The 23,944-nt window shown below is 34.4% G+C and overlaps 1 protein-coding gene across 2 annotated transcripts in view; it reads right to left on the bottom strand.

The window, feature by feature from the left end:
- LOC111049409 overlaps nt 1-22,470 on the bottom strand; it is a 49,457-nt gene extending 26,987 nt beyond the window's left edge. For both annotated transcript variants that reach the window (XM_039420735.1, XM_039420736.1), the window contains exons 1-7: nt 22,276-22,470; nt 15,224-15,381; nt 11,452-11,548; nt 9,418-9,562; nt 7,515-7,613; nt 5,486-5,698; nt 243-3,482 (exon numbers count right to left, since the gene is read on the bottom strand). In XM_039420735.1, coding sequence (XP_039276669.1) covers nt 243-3,482; nt 5,486-5,698; nt 7,515-7,613; nt 9,418-9,562; nt 11,452-11,548; nt 15,224-15,381; nt 22,276-22,299 — 3,976 coding nt within the window. In that variant the 5' untranslated portion in view covers nt 22,300-22,470. The remainder of the gene's footprint in view (nt 1-242; nt 3,483-5,485; nt 5,699-7,514; nt 7,614-9,417; nt 9,563-11,451; nt 11,549-15,223; nt 15,382-22,275) is intronic.
- Nucleotides 22,471-23,944: the final 1,474 nt, after the last annotated feature.

Genomic DNA, 23,944 nt, shown 5'->3' with positions numbered 1-23,944 from the left:
TTGGTTTATTTATTGTTTGTTTATTTCATGCTAGAAGCTGCTATCAAACAGCTGTTTTTTTTTGTTCAAAGCCTTTCGCTGATGACGAAACATGCATGATGAACATGTCTACACATCATGCATGTCCGGTAGTTAGTGGCCAGCCTTAGAGGTACAGTTAACAAAAACCTTTGTTTCAAAAAGATAAATTTAAAATAAGAATCTTCAACAGTTTAGAATGTAGATAAAATACAGTTTGTTACCTTGTTTGAAAGTTTGAGGAGAAGGTGGAATTGGAGATATTAATGGTCCTTTCAATATCGATTTCATTTGCATTCTCCTCATTATTTTATCCAGTACTTCATCTTCAACAACTGGAATTTTTCTATTAGAGTCTTTATGTTTTGATGCATTATCCAGGTCTTCTACTTGCTTCACAGGCAATGGCATTTTGAATTGTTTCGTTCCACAAATCATTGAGCGCTGTTCCGTACCTTGGAGCTCGTCTCCAAAGTGGAGACTCTTATGATGAATGTTGAGATTCGTAGGTGGATTATTGAGATCGGTAACATTTTCCAAGTTATCAAAGATACTTTTACGAGGCGGAGTCGGTGTCTTAAGAAGCGTAGGATTACTTTGACGCAAAGATAAATCCAAAGGCATACCTGCGTCTTGGTTTGATTCCATACAAGACATATTGTTTTCAATGCTTTTTGATTCAGTCGTAAAATTTGTTTTACATCCATCATTTTCGCGAAGGTTGTTACCAATCGAAATTGAGCTAATACTTGTCAGGGGGTTCTCTTCTATTTTTGGTGTTTCGGAGTTTATTTGAGCATTATTTACATTTTCCACATTTATTGAAAGATCTATGGCAGCATTGTCCTCATCATGAATAGGGTCAAAAGAAGCACACGATGAACCTGAAGATTGCTCTGTGCTTTCAAGCTGCATTGCCTCTGAATACATAGATTCAATTTCTTCTTCGGCAATTTCACCAACTTTATGTTCTAATGGAGGAGGTAATGGTGATGATTGTTCTTTATCATAAGAACTGACAATGGTGTGAAGAGTTTTGTTTCCTTCTTCAAAAATGTCATCTTCTCCTACTGTCATTTCAGTTTTTAAATCATGTTCACTTATATTTTCTTCATACTCTGGTTGAAGATCAGCACATTTATTGTCTAGTCCTGTTGTCATTTCAGTAATCAAATTGTCTCCACTTATATTTTCTCCATCCCCTGGTTGAAGATCAGCACATTTATTGTCTATACTCGAATCATTTTGAAGTGCATTAATTTCTTCAAGGCAAGAGTCATTTACCTCTACAATAAATGAAACATTGCAGTCATTCTCTAAATGGTCATTGATATTGTTCGACAGATTCACTTGTTCACATACCACTCTCTTATTACAATCTTCAACTTCGTCATTTTCATGATTAACTGCAACCTTATCTTTAATCATGGCTGAGAACTCTCCAGTTATTTCATCAAGTTTGTCGGATTCTTCACAAATTGGGACAACTTCTTCTAGTATTCCACTCACTGGATTCACGTACAGTTTTTTATCAATCATTGGTGATTCTTCATCAAGTTTGTCGGATTCTTCACAAATTAGGACCACTTCTTCTAGTATTCCACTCACTGGATTCACGTACAGTTTTTTATCAATCATTGGTGATTCTTCAACAACTTTGTCGGATTCTTCACGAATTGGGGCCACTTCTTCCAGTATTCCACTCACTGGATTCACGTACAGTTTTTTATCAATCATTGGAGATTGATTAGAGAACATTCCAGTTACTAGTGGAGCTTCATCAAGTTTGTTGGACTTTTCACAAATTGAGACCACTTCGACTGTTTCACTCACTGGATTTACGTTCAAATTTTCATCAATCATTGCTGATTCTGGAGAGAATACTTCAATTACTTCATCTAGTTTATTGGACTTTTCACAAATTGAGACCACTTCGACCGTTTCACTCACTGGATTCACGTCCAGATTTTCATCAATCATTGGTGAATCTGTAGAGAATACTTCAATTACTTCATCAAGTTTGTCGGACTTTTGACAAATTGGGACCACTTCTTCAAGTGTTTCACTCATTGGATTTACGTCCAGTTTTTTATCGATCATTGGTGATTCTGTAGAGATTACTTCAATTACTTCATCTAGTTTGTCGGACTTTTCACAAATTAGGACCACTTCTTCAACTGTTTCACTCACTGGATTTACGTTCAGATGTTCATCAATCATTGGTGAAGCTGTTGAGAATACTTCAGTTGCTAGCGCAACTTCATCAATAACTTCTTCGAGTGTCTCCTTCCGATTTTTTTCCGTTATGCATTCTTCATGTGTACTATTTGATGCTTCCACATTGAACTTCAATCCATCACAGATCTCGACATTTTTCCCATCAGAATTTTGGGGCTCTTCATGAGTTAATACAATTTTGCAATGGTCTTTATATTTAAGCATTTTATAAGTATTGTCACCGTCTTGGAAAATATAACTGCTCACTGAACCATTGCGTTTGGCAGGTGATGATGGCAATGATGATGATGATGAGAAAACTTCAGTTACTGGTGGTGATTCAACAAGTTTATCGGATTTTTCACGAATTGGGGACACTTCTCCACTAATTGGATCCACGTACCAATTTTTATCAATCATTGGTGAGAATAACTCAGTTACTTTATCAAGTTTGTTGGATTCTTGACAAACTGGGACCACTTCTTCAAGTGTCTTCTTCAGATTTTTTCCCGTTATGCATTCTTCAAATTTTCCATTTGCTCCACTAAATGCTTCCACATTGTTCTTCAATCTATCACAGATCTCCACGCTTTTACCATCAGAATTTTGAATCTGTCCATCCAACAATCTCGGAACTTCATGAGGCAATACAATTTTGCAATGGTCTCTATATTTGAGCATTTTATAAGTTTTGTCACCTTCTTGGAAAATATAACTGCTCACTAGACCATTGCATTTGGCTGATTCATCAACATCTTCTTCTATGGTAACTATGGTATCACTTTTGCTTTTGGCAGATACATCTAGATCTTCTTCTATGGTAACTAGGTTATCATTTTTGGCTATGTCATCATTATCGTTCAGATGGGCAGTGAAGATGTCATCCTTTACAGACTCCACACTGCAGTTGGACAAATTCAATGTATCGATGCTGGGCCAATTTGCGGATGAGCCATTCAAGATGTTATCATTTGTAAGTTGTGGACCGATGGAGATTGTTGCTCTAGTGCTGCCAACTTGCACATCGAACAAAGAGAAGGCCGGTGTAGCTGGCGAATGATCGAGACTGTCCTCAATGATTTCCGTAGTAATAGAACCATCATCAACAGACGTTGGCTCTTTGTGGAGCGGTCCATAACTTTGAAAGTTGTCTTTGTAATTAGAACAAGGAGTTGCTAATGATATCTCAGACAATCCAGGCGAAAGACCTATGCCTTCATCAGCTGTTAAGCACGGTGAAAGTACTCCTGAAAGCAAAAACAAACAAATTACGTTACTATTGAAAATTCAAGAAATGGCGTACATCAACGTAAATCTACGTTCGTCATACTGCTAAAAACTGATAAAATTGATGTAAATTGAAACAAGCATCATATAAATTGGAAACCGAATGGCTAAAGCTGCGTTTACACCAAATTTATTAACAAAATGTTAATATCTTAATCCTTATAGATTCTATTAGATTGAACGAAATTATGTTCATCATGTGTATGATAAGTTATGTTCAATCTAATAGAATCTATAAGGATTAAGTTATTAACAGTTAATAACTTTGATGTAAACGCAGCTTAACAGGAGCTGACATCCACCAGCATTACAAAAGGCTCAGAAATGAAATTCGTACAGCATAGGACAAACTTTTATGAGCTGAATCCTAATATTGGAAAAAATCTTCAAGGCCTTGCCTGAAAATATAAGGGATTTTTAGTCACTAGAGTCATTCAGGACTAGGGTGAAAGAATGTTTGCTGGTGAGATGCCTATTTAGTCAACACAGCCTCTGTTTAAAGGCTGATTAATCTTTAAATTAATGTTTTAAAATTATTATGAATATTATTTGTATAATAATAATAATAATAATATACTTATATCTTATTCAATTGTTATGTATATTGAATTGTATGTAATGTATGGCGATTGTCAATGTTATATATTAATAAATCAAACCAATTTCAGGATTTCAAACTAAGCATCAATAAGACCCAATACGGGAATTGCTTCATGTTGGAGAAGGATTTACGATTTATAGTGTTAGAAGTACCACCCTTCTAATCTATACTAAAATAAAGAAAAGAACTGGCTTATACACGTACGGAATAGGAAAATTATGTTTTACGCATCATCACGTCCGAACTACTGGACTGATTAACTTGAAATTTTGCATAAATAGATTCTTAATTAACCGGGGATGGTTATAGGCCTATTCTCAATTCTTCAAAGTTTTACGTCACGTAAAGTTTCCAGTTTGTCAAACTTCATTACAATTTTTCAGTTTTGTCAAGTTTTAAATCACACCCTTGCGGAGTACTAAATCAAAAATGTTTGTAGGCATCACAACTTATTTGAGATTTTCATGGGTTTTACTGTAGTTCAATATAAGGCATGTGATGAAATGTGCTTGCAAATAAATTCTCTCAAATCTTATTCAATTGTAATGGATTGTGAGAATTGAATCTAAACGCATTGTGTTCATTTAATTTATTACAATCATAGATATTATTTTTTTAGATATTATATCATCCATTTATTTCAATAAATTGATAAATTGATTGATTTGCTTCAAAAGTCATTCCACCAATTTATTCTAAAGTCTTCTTCTACTGTAAATATAGATTTGTTGTTAAATGAACAGACTTCTATCAACTAGAAAAAATTGATTTCTATCAACTAAATTCCCAGCATGTAGCCTACGGTAGTGCTAGTTTAAATTTACTAAATAAAATTAGGGCCGGTTTCCGAGCTCGAGATTTAGCCAAGTTCTAGACTTTAAACAGCTGGATTCAGAAAATTGGCTTTCCGAAACGGGGCGTAGTCGCAGTCCACGTTTAAATTAAATTTCGAAAAACTAGAAAATCTAACACAAAATAAAATAAAGAGAGAATAGTGCAATGTTTCAGCTATTTTGAATTATTTAGAAATGTTTCATTTTGTCAAGGAAAAACGTTTCCAATTATAGAAATGAGAAAATGAAGTTTATCATAAAAACTACGACTACGCTCAGTTTCGGAAAGCCAATTTTCTGACTCCAGCTGTTTAAAGTTTAGAACTAAGCTAGATCCCGAGCTCGGAAACCGACCCTTAACGAACTGAAAAATTAAATTTTAATGGAGGAGTTTTCTAGAAATATAGAAAGATCTTGAGTAAAAGATGATAGGTATTAGAACCTGAGTCTTGAGGTCAATAGAGGTTTTTTAGTAATGAAAATTACTAAAATTTCTATACATATGTATATACATTGTATATATCATTACCTAAGCCATCTGTGTAGGCCGCAACCTTTCTGTAATTCTTGTAAATCATGGAGTTTAGAGCAGACTCATCTGTCTGAGTACCACTGTGTTTCAACATCTCTGATTCATGTAATTGATCTCCGTCACTTTCCTTCAGAACAGAACCCTTCTGTTTCAGCTGCTTTTGAATTTGACCTAAGAGACGAGCATCCGACTTGCAGAGAGGAATCTCACCTGAAAAATAACACATTTTTATAAATGTTCTTTTCAATATCCTATACTATTAAACGAGAAATTTCTGTTTATATCCTATTATATTAAGCGGGCAATTTCTGTATATATTTATATATTTGGGTATTTATTCATGTCCAACGGTTCTCAAAATCGGCTATATCGATTTTCACGAAATTTGGAACATAGGCCTAGTAGGTTTATGATATAAAAATTTGAATGCACTAGGTCTCACCCCTGGGAAAACTCGCTGAAGGACATAAAAAGGATAATAATTATTAATCCTAGGAAACAGATGATAATTTCGTCATCTATCGATAACGGAAGGTGTGAGTGCCTGTGTGGGAGAGAGACAGAATAATGTTAAGCTGTTTAACTATCGCTGCAATAAATCAGCGGATCTCATGAGAAGTATTATCTGGCAATTATAAATAAACCGACTTGATCAACCTTATCTGATTTGTTGATATGATTTTATTCAAGATACATTATTTTTTTATTTCAATTAAAGTACCTAGATATCAAAATTTTCAAAGTTGAGAATTATTTTATAGTTTTAAGTGATTAGTGAGTGTTATTTTGTTATTGTGTTAATTTGGTTTGTGAAAAATCTACATTCGAACTTTTCTGTTTTCAAATTTTTGGACTGAAAATTAGAATTCAAAAGTGTATGGATCATATCCTACTTTTTGGTCTACCGTATTTATAGTATATACATCAAAATTCGGGGAAGAAACAGTTGTGTGGGCAGTGCCTGTTGGTCCTTCCCAATCAATTGAAAGAATTGTGTTCTGTGTATCAATAAATGAATAAATATAAACTATGCTTTTCTGCTTTTGTACTCCGGAGCGAAGATCGGTTCCTCGATATTATACTTTTATATGTCACCGGATGTCGAAAACGGCTCTAACGATTCACACAAAATTTGGAGCATAGTAGGTTTATAATATAAAATTTCGATTGCACTAGGTCTCATCCCTGGGAAAACTTGCTGACGGACATTAAAATGATAATTATTCATCCTTGGAAAAACAGCTAATAATTTCGTCGTCTGTCGATAATGGAAGTGAGTGAGCGAGTGCATGTGTGTGGGACTGAGATAAAATTATGACTCAGCTGTTGAACTATTGCAATCATTCAATAAGGTACTTGGTGCAGGTTGCACAAAAGCCGGTTAAATTCCTGATTAATTCCAGGAGAACCAATCAGAGAAGCCGTCTTCTCTGATTTGGTTGACGTGAAAGTAATCAGGATTAAAATTTAACCGGCTTTTGTGCGACCAGGCCTTTGTGAGAGAGATTTTTGCATTCCACTGGGAATTAATCTCAATCCACTGTGATTAGATAAAACCTTTCTGTATGAACTATAAATATAGGCCTATTATAATTTCCTTTTTCGTAATAAATATTTGATGCTTTTCTACTCCAGAGCCCCCAAATATTGTATTAAATATGCGAAGTCAATGTACTACAAAATTTAGAAATTAAAGTTTTAATAAAGTATACATTGAGTTTCAAAAGGTCAAAGTTTGTACTCGGTCCTCCAATATTGTATTAAATATGCGAAGTCAATGTGCTACATAATTTAGAAATTGAAGTTTTAATAAAGTATACATTGAGTTTCAAAAGGTCAAGTCTATATATTTTGAATATCAAAATCTGCGACGGGCCGAATTGGGAGAATGTTTCTTCTCAGTGAAACATCAAAAATACTCGGATAGCCTATAAACAATCTGTCACAATATTCAGTCAAACAAAATGACAAGGACTTTATTTCAATTCTAAAATTTATTCGCAATAGAATGGAAAACGATACTCACGTTCCTTTATAACTTTTCCGAGTCGTGCGGCCCATTTAGTGGCTTGCAGAACCTTTTCCTCCAATCGTTGACAATCAGATTTTGTCTTTATTTGATCATCTGAAATTAAAATAATGTGAATTGAAGAAAAGAAATTGAAATACTCTTTTATTAGGACTAGGTGAGGTTAAGACTTACATTCAAGTCTTCTCTACCTCAACTCATCTCAAATCTTAACAAAATTATGATTCATAGATTTTAATCCATTAAACTAATTTGTAGAATTGCAAAACAAATCAACTTTCCTGCCTTTTCGTTTATACTTAATTTCTTCTATCTACTTTTCTTGAGCTGATAACCTACTATTACTGATAGCTTCCCTATCTTGAGAAGGCCAAAAATGTACGGTTCATCAAAGTTCGTGAAAAAGATTCATACTTTTGGCCTAGTATTGAGCAACTGGAAACAAGCACTTCCAAGTTGACAAATTTCAGAAGTATTTTTCAAGTGCGAAAGTTTTGAAGTATAGTAAATGTTCGAAACATTCGCTCTAGTTTTTCAACTGAGAAGTTCTCGAGAGAGCCTGGAAAATATGAGGAAACGCAAAAAAAACTATCATTACTGGTATATTTTTGGAGCTGAGCAGACTCTATCAACATTGAATAAAAATAGTTTACTTGAGATTGACAGTGAGTAGAAACCGAAACTAATTTTAAAAATGTTTCAACAAATAAGTAGTTTTCCCCAATTTCAGGAATTTTTATCCAATGATAGTGAGTGAAAACCGAAAGTAGTTTCTGAAAACGTTTCAAAAATGAGTGGCTTTCCTCAAATTCAAGCATTTCTATCTGATAATAGATGCAATTCCGATGCATTGGATAAATGCAATTTTCAAAAAACTAATTTGAATAATTTTCCTTTGTTAAACTTCCATTGTAACTACAAATTTTGCGCTTCGTTTCAATCCAATACCTTTATAATTCATACTTCAATCACAATTCGGAAAGGGACCAGATTTGGGCTAGGCCTGCTGGCCCTTTTCTGATTATATATTTTATTTGTGTATTACAAAATGTGAATAAGTCCTATTATATTAAGCGAGCAATTTCTGTATATAATTTATTGGTTATTTATATGGTTATTTGGTTATATGGTTATTTATGTCCAACGGATCTCGAAAACGGCTCTAACGATTTTCACAAAATTTGGAACATAGTAGGTTTATGATATAAAAATTCGATTGCACTGGGTCTCATCCCTGGGAAAACTCGCTGAAGGAATTTAAAAGGATAATTCATCCTTGGAAAAAAGCTGAGATTTTCGTCGTCTGTGGAAAATCAAAATATCTTATCCCCGAAATTCATAAACTGACGTAAGATATAAACATGACCTGAAAGATGAAGAAACCTTAAGGGTTTGAAAGGTGAATCAACTGAACAACATAACATGGTATATCATTCTAAATTAAAGTACATCAGAATTTTCAAAATTGATCATTATTTTACAGTTTTAAGTGATTAAATAAGTGTTATTTTTTATTCAATTTGGTTTGTAAACAATCTAAATTGGAACTTTTCTGTTTTCAAATTTTTGGATTGGAAATTGGACCTGAATTCAAGTGTATGGAACATAACCTACTTCTTGAACTAATTATAGTGTATAAATAAAAATTCGGGGAAGAAACAGTTTTGGGCTTTGCATATTAGTCCTTCCCCAATCATTTCAAAGAATTGTGTTTTGTTTATCAATAAATGAATAACGAGCGAAGCTCAGTACCCCGATATTGAATAAATAATTGACAGTTTGACAAGTATTTCAAAACCACCGATATATCTGCAACACTCTGCACAAAATCTAGTTTTTTTATCAGGAGTTAAAAGATATAAAAATTATGATTCAAGTTATAGTAGTTTCTTCAACTTACTTTTCAGATCTTCCACAGTAATTTTGAATTCATCATTCATCGCAGTATACTGCTTGATTTCCAATTCACACTTTTCAATTACGCGTTCTTTGTATGCGAGTTCACTCTCCAACGCGTTGACCTTCTCATTCAAAGAATCACATCTCTGAAAAAGAAGAATATTAATTTTATTGAGAATTCGATACCTACTATGCTCGATGCAAAAGATCAATACATATGTTATTATTTGAACAGAAAATAAAAAGGTATATGTAGAAGATGAAAGTAGAAATAATTTTGACACTTATTTATCTAGTTATATTTTACATTCTAGTATTATTTATATTATATTTTACAGTATAGTATTTACTTATCTACTGTTATATTTACAGTCGATTGCTTTGTTAATTTTTAGGTCTAATTATGTCTATGCAATTTACAAACTAATGTGATAATTTTAGTGTTAATCACGGTAGTTGTTTTCAAAACGAAACAAGATCAACGTTCAGTGATTCGTTTTTAAGACTGGTAAGTGTTGTCTGGGACCAAATTTCAACAAAGAAATAGATCACTTCTTTGAGGCATTTTCCTATTCTGTAATAATATCTTACATCACAAGGACAGGAATGGTCCTTTTGCAGGCAAGAATGATTTTTCTAGTTGAGGCGTTAGCCTCGACTAGAATTTTATTCGAGCACTGCAAAAGACATTCACGTCCAAGTAATTTACACTATTTTTTGTCATAATAATCTAAAGAAGAATAATTGAGAAATAGAAAACATTACCTGCTTGAGCTGAACTTACTACATGCATTCTATAAACATATTAACCTAGTTTACAAATACGAATCATGAATTTTGTGGAAGTTGACAAAACTTCCACCTGGAGCGCTGAAGGTGTTTTTTTTGTAGCAGTTTTGCTGTTCCTATTTCGGAACTAGAAAACATACTCGACTGTAAAGAAAACATATGGTTTCATTACAGTAGAGTATGCTGTAATGAGAATCATATGTTTATTTGTTGTGCAAACAGATGTTTACCGGCTTCATTTCATGCATGGAAAACAGCTGAGGTTGAATGACTATGACAAAAAGTATTTGATATTTTGTTAATTGTATGTTTGTATATCAATGTGCTGTACGGAGTTCTACTCATGTATGTTGTCTTGTTATATTTTGATTTTTTGCTTCTTGCTTGTTATCTTGGCTTGTTGGGAATAGAGATTTAAGTTTACAGGATGCTACAGACGTCGTGCGCTAAAATGTCTGTAAAGTGATTAACTGAACTCCAAAAATAAAAAAATAATCTATGTCTCAACAATTTAGTAATTACAACTAAATACATTACTAACAATGACCACGCAACTTGTCAAAGTGGTCATATAATTTCCTAAACTTAAAATGAATGTCAAGTGAAATTTATGATGGAAATAAAATTATTTATTTATTTATTATAGTCCAGTCAAATGGTCGTTTTTCAGTAAACAGCCCCGAAAGAATTTTTCTCGACGGCTCTATATGAATTTTGGGGTGCTGAAATCGAATCTGAAATTTGCTGACACGCCAGATGGCGGCTTCATCCCCAAAACCCCCAGAAATTTCGGTCTTTTTAAAATAATTTTCAACAAACGAATGATTCTCTTAGGTTGAAAACGAAGCTGCCATGAAGCTACCACTCGACAGCAATATCCAAACCAACATACCAGTTTAAAACATGCTACAGATGAAAATAAATTGGAAGTTGCATTTGTTCAAATGCTAATTAATGAATAATTAATAATAATAAATAATTGGGATTTTCGTTTAATAATAATTAAAACATGCATTGACATAATCATAAATACAGGCAACATATACAGAACAAAACTAAATTTTGGATAATAATTGAATTAATAAGTCCTTTAATTGGAAACTGGAAATCGGCTCATAAAATTATGTGAAAACCAAAAACATTTGGATTAATTGATCATTTCAAGCCAGTTGATTACATAGAAAATGAATATATCATGGTACAAGGTTATCATAATTCACTAGCATAAATGATGGATTTTACTTACAGCTTCCAGGGTATTTTTCAAGTACGTCACATGCTGTGCAAAATTTACCATTCTCTGGGCCCCATCAAAGTCCGACACAGACCGATTTAAATTGTAACTGTTGAAAGACAATTTTTCAAATTAACAATAGAAAATAGTCTCAATAGCCATATTACAATATTGTATTGTGGATATAAAAGACAAATGTCCAGTTGGATGAATGCAAATACAGAGTGACACAGAGTAACGGGAACTTTAAAAAACGCCATAAAACATTAGTGGGAAGGGCAAAAATGATTTTATTCAAACTAATGTAAAGTTCAAGACTTGCCATTTGAGAATTATTGATAACATCTATCACTTTTTGACAATTACTTTGTTAAGATGACTTCCTCCTGCACGAATACACTTTTGAAATCTGTGTTGAGATTCCTGAACGATTGGTGCAACATTTCAGCTAGGATATTGTTAATTTCATTCTGAATTGTCTGTTATAATTCAACCACAGTTATTGGTCATGTTGTGAACACTTTAGATCTGAGATAGCTCCACAGACAGAGAATCTCAGGTGAACAGATCCATGGGACCAGGAAACGCAACCTAATCGTGAGATTACACGGTTACTAAACAATTCTCACTCGCACAGTTGCCATTGAATGCCGTGCAGAGTGGATTTCGCGCACAATTTCATCAATAATTTTGAATTAATCAAAAATTAAAACAGAATTCAAAATGAAATCCGCAATATCCCAGATGAGATTTTGCAGCGTTCAATGAGGAATCGACAACTCACATTTGAACAATGTAATCGTTCAGGAGGAAGCCATCTTAAAGAAGTAATTGTCAAAAAGTGATAGATGTTATTGATAGTTCTCAAATGACAAGTCTTGAACTTTACATTAGTTTGAATAAAATCATTTTTGCCCTTCCCACTAATGTTTTATAGCGTTTTCAAAAGTTCCCGTTATTCTGTGTCACCCTGAAAACTGTCATTTGTAAATCTAGAGTGAAAAATACAGCTTTTTCTCCGATGAATTATAGAGTGAGAAGTACACACTTTGAATTAAAGATTGAAAAATACAGCTTTTCTGAGGGGAAACGTTTCGCCTCGAGTAAAACAATTTCCCCGAGGGAGAAAAAGCAGTTTTTACCTGTGATTTACACAACATTTTTCCTCCATCTACATTATTATTTATAAATATTGGAAATCAAATTTCTTACTTGACATAACCTAAAATGTTGACTAGCAAGCATGGCACTGCCGACAGCGCTGTTGGGCAAAAGTTTAGTGCCGGTTGCACAAAAGCCGGTTAAATTTTAACCGTGATTAATACCAATCTGAGAAGGGTTTTTTAATACATTGGCTTCTCTGATTGGTTCTCGAGAAACTAATCACGGTTGAAATTTAACCGGCTTTTGTGAAACCGGGCCTTAAGCTTTTCGGCATGTCCAAGAGCTATAGTTGAATTAAAAGATCCTCCGACTTGGAGGGATATCCGGAGCAGAGAAAAGTAGGGATATAGCGGCCGCCATGTTGCCGCAGTAGAGCGGACAGCGTTCTGTAGTCTTTAGTGAGAGTTCAGAAGCTCCTGATACGCATACCTATCTTCCTCTTTAAAATCACTGCATCGACAGAGCCTGTTTTGTCAACTTGACAACCGCGCTTGTTCTTATAATTCTATTCATTACTCTGATTGGCTTAACTGGTTCTTTCAATTCAACTATAAACATTAGCAATTTGATTATCGCATGAAAAATATTCGTGGAGATAACAAGGTGCAATTCCTTAGCGACGACTCTATAGTGAGGTCCACGTTATAATGGCAGTGGAGAAAGGAAAACAACGTTGTCGATCCTCAGTCTTGTCAATGCCTTCTATAGACGGAAGCTGATACAGGTTTATTGATGTAATATTAAATGTTAATTCTCGTTTAAAATATTCAGTTATATTTTATCGAGCAAGAAAAAATATATTTCAATAATAATTTAATAATGGAATTCCATAATCAAAGATGACATATTTTGTTCATTAATTAATAATTCTGCATTGTTAATAGACGATCTGGCAACAGAGCAAAGCAAGAAAGAGGTAGCGCTATTTGCTTTGTTGAATGATAGACAAGGATAGCAATACCATTGCTAATCAAACACTGCCGTTATAACGTGAACCTCACTGTAGAGCCGCCGCGGCTTGAACACATAATATATAAACTCATTAGATTCGATGATATGCTATCATATGCTGATAGTGAATGTTTTTGTGATTTTTCTGGCTTCAAATTTATCAAGTTTTTTAATATTTTTCAATTTATTAATGCATTTTCAAGTGTAATAATAATTTGTTTCATCTTTCTGATCAACCGAGATACAATTTTTTTTAGTATAATGTATATTTGGACTGTAAATTTTTGTGATCTTTATAAAAGTGTTCTCATAACCTCATTTGAACTATTTTTATCAAAATTAGGGAGAGGAACAGTTTTGGGTTTATCCTGTTGATTCTCTCCCAATCATTAATTTGATGTTGTGATTAAGGAATGTAATAAATGTAAATGTAATGATTCATTAGACATGAATCGTAAAAACAATATAGTAGTAGCCAACACTTCTAATTCATTTGCCGCCATAACGTTCATACAACTTGGAAATCCAATGAGTTCAATTTACAACTTTTATATGGAAAACAGGAGTTTCATGAAAATACCATGAGTTTTTTAACCTGTTACCTAAATTTGGGAGAGAAATAGTACAAAGTATTCTTAGTTTTTCTCTCCCGATCTGTGCTTCATTGTAAAAAATAATAAAGAATAAAGGACTTCAATAAAATTGTAGCACAATCTCCCTTTTCAAATCCCAATTAACTGGGCTGAAATTAATTACTATTGCTAGGGTTAATATTTGGACGGGTGAACTATAGTGAGGTCCACGTTATAATGGCAGTGTTTGATTAGCAATGGTATCGCTATCCTTGTCTATCATTCAACAAAGCGGATAGCGCTATCTCTTTCTAGCTCCGCAACGTTCCCAGATTGTTTTAAACAATATAGAAATATTTTTAACAAAATATCTAATCTCAATCTTATGATAATTTATTATTCAACCAATAGAAAATATATAAGAGAACGGATGAATGTAAAAGAAGATAAACTATGTGCCGGTTGCACAACAAGCGGTTAAATTTTAACCATGATTAATTCCACGAGCACCAATCAGAGAAGCCGTCTTTTCAAAAACGCCTTCTCTGATTGGTTCACGTGAAATTAATCAAATGTTAAAATTCAACCGGCTGTTGTTCAAGCCGTCTTTTCAAAAACGCTTTCTCAGATTTGTTCTTGTGAAATTAATCATGGTTAAAATTTGACCGGCTTTTCTGCAACCGGGCCTAAGTAGCATTGGTAAGCACCAGATAAAAGTGTATCCATCCACCTACGCCGAATGAATACACAGAGAATACCATTAAGTCTTTGAATGGACTCCAAACCAGCATCAAAAGAGAGGTAGGCCAAGGAAAATAAGGAAGGACAATGTTCGAAAAGAGATGGAATGCAGAGGCTTGCGAGAGGAGGACGGGAGATAAGGAGCGATGACGGAGGGAATGCGTCTATAGAAGGCAGTGGCAATGCAGAGAATCGGTAACGCTGTTCTCCTTACCTGTCACTGCCATTTAAACGTGGACCTTATTATAATAGTTTTTTAGTACACCTCGCGCTTACATCATCAGCACTCGGTCGTGTGTGAGTAACAATACCACAAGAAATATTCAAATGTAGATTTAGAGAAAAAATTGACTTACTCGGTAAGAACGCATAGTTTTTTGTAGTCAGATATTAGACTGTCCTTCTTCTTCAACTTTCTATCTAGGTTAGCGATAGATTCATCCTTATCAATTATTATTTTATCCTTATCAATTATCAACTGTTCAAGTATTTTTATGTTTTCGGCTTGAGACGGCTGGAACAGAAATCAGAATTACAGTACATAACATGAAATTGAAATAAAACTATCAGAATTACAGTACATAACATGAAATTAAAATAAAACTATCAGAATCACAGTACATAGCATGAAATTAAAATGAAACTAACATCAGATTAAGAGTAGGCTAGAAATATTTCACACAAGTACAATTTTTACATCATTTAAGCATTGTCAAAACAGGTAAAAATACATAGAAATGTATGCAGTTGAAGTCATTTAAATTTAAAGTATGTAAAACACACTCAGTAGAATGTACCAAGCAGCTTTTGTAATAATATTATAGTTCAAGGAAATTGATTGGAGATTTTCTTCCAATAGCACTCAAATCACATAGTGTTGTCAGCAGAATATATATATTGTAATTACAAACTACAAGCAAGTTTTTGTTTAACTAACTAGTAGTGGAATAGGCCTACATCATTTTTTTTTTTTTTTTGGTTGAATATAGAGGCTATAAGAAAATGGTAATTTATCGGGAATATAATCTTTATAGATGTGTTTTTATAGATGAGGCTGTACTGATGCATGCTGGCTACATTGGTTTCATTGCGAAACTATCAGGATGCTCCGAAGTTTTTTTACTTGGTGATACTAAACAGATTCCTTACATAGAAAGAAGTGGACTAAAAGTTAGATGGTCTCATCCTTCAGTTTTTTGTGAGCCCACACGGAAAGTGACATTAACTAGAAGATGTCCGATCGATGTATGCTGCGCACTATCCAAATTCTATGGTAAAATTGAAACAAGTAGTGGAACTCTTCGCTCAATTAGGAAGACTATCTTTAAACCTAGCTCCGCAGTGCAGGCTGGATGCTTGGCTGAATCGGACTCGGCGCTGAGACAACAAATAATAGCAGCGTTGGTGAGAATGCGAGCGGCCGCAGTAACATCTTCCACCCAGCAATGGTCGGCGTAGTTCCGCCTGGTGGACAGACGAAAGATCAATCCAGTCGGTTATTTGATCCCTCCAGCCAGGCTCAGCCAAGCAGCCGAGACAATAGAACAATGGTGTGACGGTCTTATTCGCGTTCATCAGCAGTTTTCTTTCTCACGATTATTTTGATTTTTGTGCTACCTATAATCAATAATAACTCCAGTCACCAGTAAAAAGTTTCCAGAAACGTGGTGTACTCCCATATTAATGACTTTTCATGATGATTTTCAATTATTTAAAAACATTGTTGACATTCTGAGCCTTCAGGCTAAACTTGGGGTCGCTGAGAACGAATCTGTAATCAGAATTTCTCTATCACGAAAAATAACGAAAAAAATCCAGCTGTTGATCTTCCGGCAACCGTTAACAGTCATCCTGCAATGCGGTCGAAACACTTCCAAGCCAGACACCCATCTCAAATGACAACAACGCTAAGCTGTGAGAAACCATCCTGCACTGCGGCGCTAGGTTAACGGCGGTATTCCACAGCTTGATCCAGAAACACTCGTATTAACATACACGCAGAATGAGAAAACAATTATTCAAGAGTTACTAGGTGACAGGATTGATAAAACAATAAAAATTCACACGAAGCACAAGGTCTTACTTATAGAAATGTTATTCTAGTGAGGACAAATTCAAAGGATCTAGAGATCTATAACAGTGAAAGTCATGTGATTGTAGCACTCAGTAGGCACACTCATAGTTTCAACTATCTATCAGCAGCGGAGAATGATCTCATATCATTGCTTATAAATAACACATTAAGTGCGCCGCCCATTAAATGACGTCATTGGATCTGAAACCAGCCCGGGGTAGTTCACCAAACAACCGCCGCTCTAGCGCTAGCTGGCTACTCTGGGTTCACCAACCTTCCACCACGCGCTAACTGGCGCTACAGTAGCGTCAACTCGAGGTCATTCAGCCATCGCCGTATCTAGAAATAGATCCTATGTTGCCACATTGAAGCAGCTGTCGCGGTGTTGCCAAATTTCAGCCTCTGTCTCATCAAAACAGTTTCTACATTTCTTGCAGGCTGGCCAGTATTTACAACTCCAAGCATACCCAGCTCCATAGTAGATATTATGATGAAGGGGATTAGGAAGATTAGTGAGGGTTTGAGTTAGATTTTATTATACCCCAAACCATCTGACAATATGAAAAAACGAAAAGCATCCCCTATTTTTAGTAAACCGCGAAATCTTGGGGTAGTGTTTTGGAAAATTTTTGTATTTTTTTTATTATTAATTTTTGTAGTAGAAAGGATGCTGTAAACAGTGGAATGGACTATTCACGATTTTTCTCATTTTTGGGGTTGAAATTTAGGGGTGAAAAAATGAAATCCTTTGTTGTTTAGATATCAGAAAAATTCTTTTTGTCATTCAATTCTACTCTTTGACAGGATTTTTTCATTTTATGATTAATGGTTAGGGGGTGGTTAACAAAATAAGGGTAGTTTTTTTTCGGAATTCTCTGTTTGAGGCAATTTTTTTTTGGAATGGTAGATAGTGGTAATAGATAAAAATTTATAATTTTTTTCAATGGTTGCTGAGGGTTGAAATCGTTAGGGGTTGAAATTGCATTGGATAAAGAATTTAATTGAGCAAGGCATGTGTGTTTTCAAATTTCAAATATTCCTTTCAAAACTCTAGAAAAAATTTTTAACTCTGAAAAGTTTATTTTTGATTTAATTATAGGAAGTAGTTTTAATATAAAAAAAGTAACAAATACATGCTTTGAAGAATTTTATTCTGTTTCCAATGATGTATAATACGTAAATTTTCGTCCATAAATAACGACGCTAAACGTTCCAAAAGATAACATTGATCTTATGGGACATTCAATCCAATATGGTGGTAGATGACCAGCACTCTTAAGCTTTGATGATAAATATATAATGAGATGGCAGAGAAAAATAGAGGAGAACAAGCATGGAGGGGTGCGTCTGAATAAGCATGATGATGAGTAATAATAAGGTGCTGGATGTGGCAAATGAACTTGATTTCGTGGATGAGATAGAGGCCAGTGTGATTGAGAAACAACAACTCCACGCTGCTCTTCAACACTCTAATATAACTGTATTTTCTCTCAATATCACGAGTATTAGGAAGAACTTCGATGACCTGATGATTCAACTACAGGATATGTCCTATGATTTCGATATAATAATACTAACAGAATGCTGGAACAAAAGAGATTATAAACAGAAGCAACTGAAGGACTACAATATTTTCCACTCTTTGAAAAATCGTACTCAAAATGATGGAGTAATTGTATATGCAAAGGAAAATCTCAACGTACAATCGGTAGAACTAAATATCAGACAGGCCAACGTTCTTCATCTACAACTTCAAACATCAAAGGAGAAATATAATATATTAGCAGTGTACAGATCACCTTCCTACGCCAGCATAACAGAGTTTTTAGAGGACTTTGAAACAGTGCTTGGTAGACTGAGAGGTTAACTTATTATTTGCGCAGGATACTTCAACATTAATACGCTACAGCCACATCACCATTATCCACTTGATGACTGTTACAACTTAATGAGGGAACACGGTTTGAAGAACTTCATTAAAAAGGCTACCAGGGTAACAGCGGGAACATCTTCTTGTTTGGATCATATGTTGACCAACTGTAAAAGTAAAATCCATCCAATCGTATATTACTCGAGTATCACAGACCACTTCATTACAATAATTCTTGGACTGGAAGAACATCAGTTAGACAGAACAAATGGGGATGAACAGAGCTCAACTAACTGTCAACTCTCAACTAACTGTAAATCTGTTAACTTGAACGGCTTGAGGAGAGGACTGCGAGTGGAACAATGGACGGAGGTTTTTGAGTCAAATAACACAGACTCAGCTTACGAAAAGTTCCTAGAAATTCTACTAAAGTATATATGGAGAGCAATGCACATCATTATAGACAAAAGAAGATGATCAAGAGCATAAAACCATGAATAGCACGAGGACTTATCTCAGCTATAAGAACAAGGTATTCTCTGAATAGAAGAAGGAAGCTGGACCCAGAGAACGGAGAACTTGCTAACTACTACCGAAGATACAGAAATACACTGACGTCACTCATCCAAACTACAAAAGAAAATTATTTCAAGATGTAACTAAATGAAGCGAACAATAATGTAAGGAAGACATGGAAAATAATCAAGGATGCTACAGATTCAAATCAGAAAAAGGATATACAACACTGAATGCTTTGAAAATTAATGGTGACATAGTCACACTGAAAGATAATCCTAGAGAACTATTGAGTCATGTAAATAATTTCTTTGTTAATATTAGAGAGAGTATGGCTAACAAAGTATCTGAGAGTCTGAATAGACAATATTAACAAAATTATAGCAGAATTGCATGTACCAAATAATATGTTTCTTTTCCCCATAGATGAAAAGGAAATAATAAACACAATTATTGATTCTTTACACAGCAATAGTGCACCAGGCCTAGATGGATTGGATAACAGGACCTTGAAAGGAATAAAAGATGTAATTTCTAAACCTTTAACTCATAATTTCAGTCTGAGCTTTAGTCCAGTCAAATGGTCATTTTTCAGGAAACAGCCCCGAAATAATTTTTCTCAACGGTTCTATATGTATTTTGGGGCGCTGAATTCGAATCTGAAATTTGCTGACACGCCAGAGGGCGGCTTCACCCCCAAAACCCCCCAAAATTTCTGACTTTTTTCAATTTTCCCATTTTATCTCGTGAACCTTGAGTTTCTCAAGAAAAATCATAAAATAGTAGACGATTCATTGAAATGGAACAAGCACATAACATAACTGCTAAAAAAAGGAAGCTTATATACAAATTCTATCAATTAAGGCGTATCATAGACAAATAAATGTTAAAAACTGTATACCTACTTAACATTAGTTGAATCTCTTTTAAGGTACGGTCTGTTAGTTTCGGGTGCAACTAACTTCAGTTTTATAGATCCATTATTTAAAACTCAAAAACGCATTTTAAAAATAATGGGAAACAAGGAAATGCGGTTTCCAACTGTATAATTATTTATAGAAAATAGAGTACTCAGCGTTGGGCAATTATATATATTGCTGTTATTAGGGTATATGAAAAAACATCAAAATAGGAACCATATCATAAATCATAGCCATAATACTAGAATAAGAGAACGTTACAACCAAGAAGTACCAAGAATGAATACAGCATTTGGGCAAAGATCACTAGGATATTTAGGGCCTACAGTATCTAATAGAATACCATTAGAAATCAAAGGAGAGAAAAATTTCAATAGCTTCAAAAGAAAAATTAGACATTGGTTATTCAGTATTGGGATACAAAGAAGTGAGGAACTAATAGTGAGTAGGATTTAAATTTAAGTAGTATTCTTTTTAAATAAGGTAATTTAAGGTAGAAAATAGTACCTCGGTTTAGTATCGTTGTGCTAGGTAATGCTTAGGATAATAGATATAGTTTTAGATTTTTTTGTAATTTTTGTATTTGTTGTAGCATAAATTTGTATTTATTTGATGATAACCTCGACATAATAATATATAATGAGGTATCATTTTGTAAACCTTGACTGTTATATTATTTAAAATGTATGAAAAAATTATATGTAATGATTCTGAATTTATGAATAAACTCCTCTAGATGTGTCGTCCAACATCCACAGAAATTATCATTATCATACAGTTAGGTTATATTTATTGAGGGAGTAATCCTTGGTCTAGTGGATAGAGTGCTTGCGTAGCAGCCTAGAGATCCCGGGTTCAAACCCGCTTACTACAAAATGTTTTTGGCCAGATCACTCCCATGTTAACTGATGAACACTGTCGGTCCTGACAGTCGTAAGGCCCATTGACGGATTGAAATTATATTCAGACAAGGTGGGACTTCCCACCAGCAAAAGCCATTAGAATTTACTTTTACCTTATTGAAGGTCTCTTCACACATTGCTAGGCGTCCTATTACCCAATACATCTCCTATGGTGTAATTGTTTATGAAATAAAATAAACAAGTATTGAAAGCTAAGCTACGCTGATGTAAACGGGACAGATTCGTAGCTTCGATTCAACTTTGGGATATAGGACGTATTACCAAAGCACGCAAAGTTCCTTTGCTGAACTCAAGAAAACATTCTGTAGGCTACTCGCCAACGGATCGTGTTAAACCTCTCATTCGGTGCAGAAAAGTGCTACTATGCGCACTAGTTGCACAAATAACTATTTTCGCCACTCCTGACAACATCAGTAATACACACTTTAGTGATCGTCCCATATATTAAAGTGACCCCAGGCTATCATCATGTATATAGTGAGGTCCACGTTATAATGGCAGTAGATAAAAATAGGAGAATAGCGATGCCGATTCTCTGCATTGATTAATTATATTTCTACACTGTCAAAAACATAATTGGCATCGTTGTGGACCTAGAAAAGGATAGTACCACCGGCTTTGTCGAATGATAGATAAGGATAACAGAACCAAAGTTGATCAAATACTGTCATTAGCCTATAACGTGGAACTCACTATAGCCTATACACTCAGGCCAATACAATTCATATAACTATCACCCGGAAATATTTTGTGGCTGCATCATTTATAAATGACAATAATTCATCGGAATATGATTTCAAATTGACAATAAATAAATGTAAAAGCGTAAATAACTAGGTTCATAACAATGCTAATAATATATATTTATGATGGAGCCACATGCCACTGATATTGAGGTTAGGGGTAGTAGAATTGAGATTCACTTTTTCCAATTTTAGTACAACCTGATTAGAATTTATTGAAGATATATTAAATGCTATAATTTTACATTTTTGAACAAGTATTTTTAACTGAAACTATGCTCTATAATAATAATTATAATGCTAAAGCATTGCCGGCAAAGTTTAGAAGCTAGGTACAAAACTACAGCTTAAAATATACAAACCTTTCGCTTTTTTCGAGGTGCCATTTTCAAGAGCTTCACAAAAAGCTGTGAATTCACAACTTTAAACTTCAAAAGATAAGTTATGTGATGCACTCAGGTATAAAACGACAATATTATCATTATTATTATTGGGCAATTTGTTCACTTCTTCACTTTTCTCACAAATCACAACAATTTTTCGTTCGTGTTGCGTTTTGCTTTGCTGTTTGCTATAGAAGAAGTAGAATAATAGACTACTGAACCTGTGATTGAACCTTAACAGAAGAATGCGCTTCTGAGCAAAACTTTTTGAGAGTCGGACGGCCAAAAGTGGAGTCACGACAAACTATAGGGTCACTTCACGCTTATATAGCTACGCTACGCTGGGCTGAAAAAGACTTGGCACTGGAGAGCGACAAAAGAATGAACCGTTTTAATGGCGCATGAGCTTTGTATTCAATCGTACTTCATAGTCTCTTTCATGAGCTGTCTTATGGTCTTATAGATACAGCGCGAATTCGAGCGAGACTACTATAGTGCGTTCCACGTTATTATTTGATCAACTTCGGTTTTGCTATCCTTGTCTATCATTCGACAAAGCCGGTGGTACTATCCTTTTCTAGGTTCACAACGATGACAATTATGTTTTTGATGGTGTAGAAATATAATTAATTAATGCAGAGAATTGGCATCGCTATACTTCTATCTTTATCCATTGCCATTATATCGTGGACCACACTATACACCTCAGAATTTTGCATTCATTCTGCATTCCTAAACTGATGCACTAATGTGTGTGTAGGGCATTTTCATGCTTTCTCTCTTGAATAAATGAGTCTTTTACAATTTGAATAGGCTAATAACAATTATTGTAATTGATAAACTGAAAATTCAGTTAAAAAATAACTGATAATTCTGAATAAAAGAAGTTGAAGATTAAATAAACGTTTATGATGTTAAATATTGTCTATAACTAAAATAGTTGAGTTATCTGTAACTTAGACAATAATAGTTATTTATGTATTAAGACCGTAAAACGTGACTTTATTGCTCGAATTACATACAAATGTTTTCTACAACTGCAATATTAGGTTCCAATACAATAAGAGATTTTTTTAAAATGATTTATCCGATTATTCTAATTATCAATGTAATAATAATAAAATGATTCAATTTGATTATTCTATCTAATCATAACAATTTATTTTATAAAGATAAATTATTCGAATAAGATGAAACAATTATTAGTATCATCTGCAAAAACAATCTAGTAGGAGCAAGATTTGAATATGGGTCTCACACTCTGAGAGTCAAAGCTCCAGCTGCCTTTGCCACCATGTCTGGTGGAATTAGAAGCGAAAAAGTGGGAACATGAACTTATTGTAATTGCATTTTGCCAAACCAAGGTCTATAGAAAAACCTTTTGACGTGACAACGTCTTATAAATTGGTTTGCCGGGTGACACTTCAAGAAACTGCGTTACGTTCCCACGTTATGCGCTCACAATGAGAGAGAGTGAGAGCGTTCGTTTCGGTTCACGGTCGTCTGGAAAGAGCACGAATATGAGCAGTGGCGAGCAACGCCGCAGCAACCAAAAGCCATTCACCTGGAGAGAGAGTGAAACGGAGCAGTCAACCTGCGCAGGCGCCGCAAGCAATCTCCTGCGACTACGCCTGCTTAGGTGAATAAG

This window comes from Nilaparvata lugens, chromosome 2, assembly GCF_014356525.2.
Source record: "Nilaparvata lugens isolate BPH chromosome 2, ASM1435652v1, whole genome shotgun sequence".
NCBI classification, from domain to species: Eukaryota; Metazoa; Arthropoda; class Insecta; order Hemiptera; family Delphacidae; genus Nilaparvata; species Nilaparvata lugens.
Note: the sequence above shows the minus strand (reverse complement) of the source record. Positions and strands in the feature narration are given on the sequence as shown.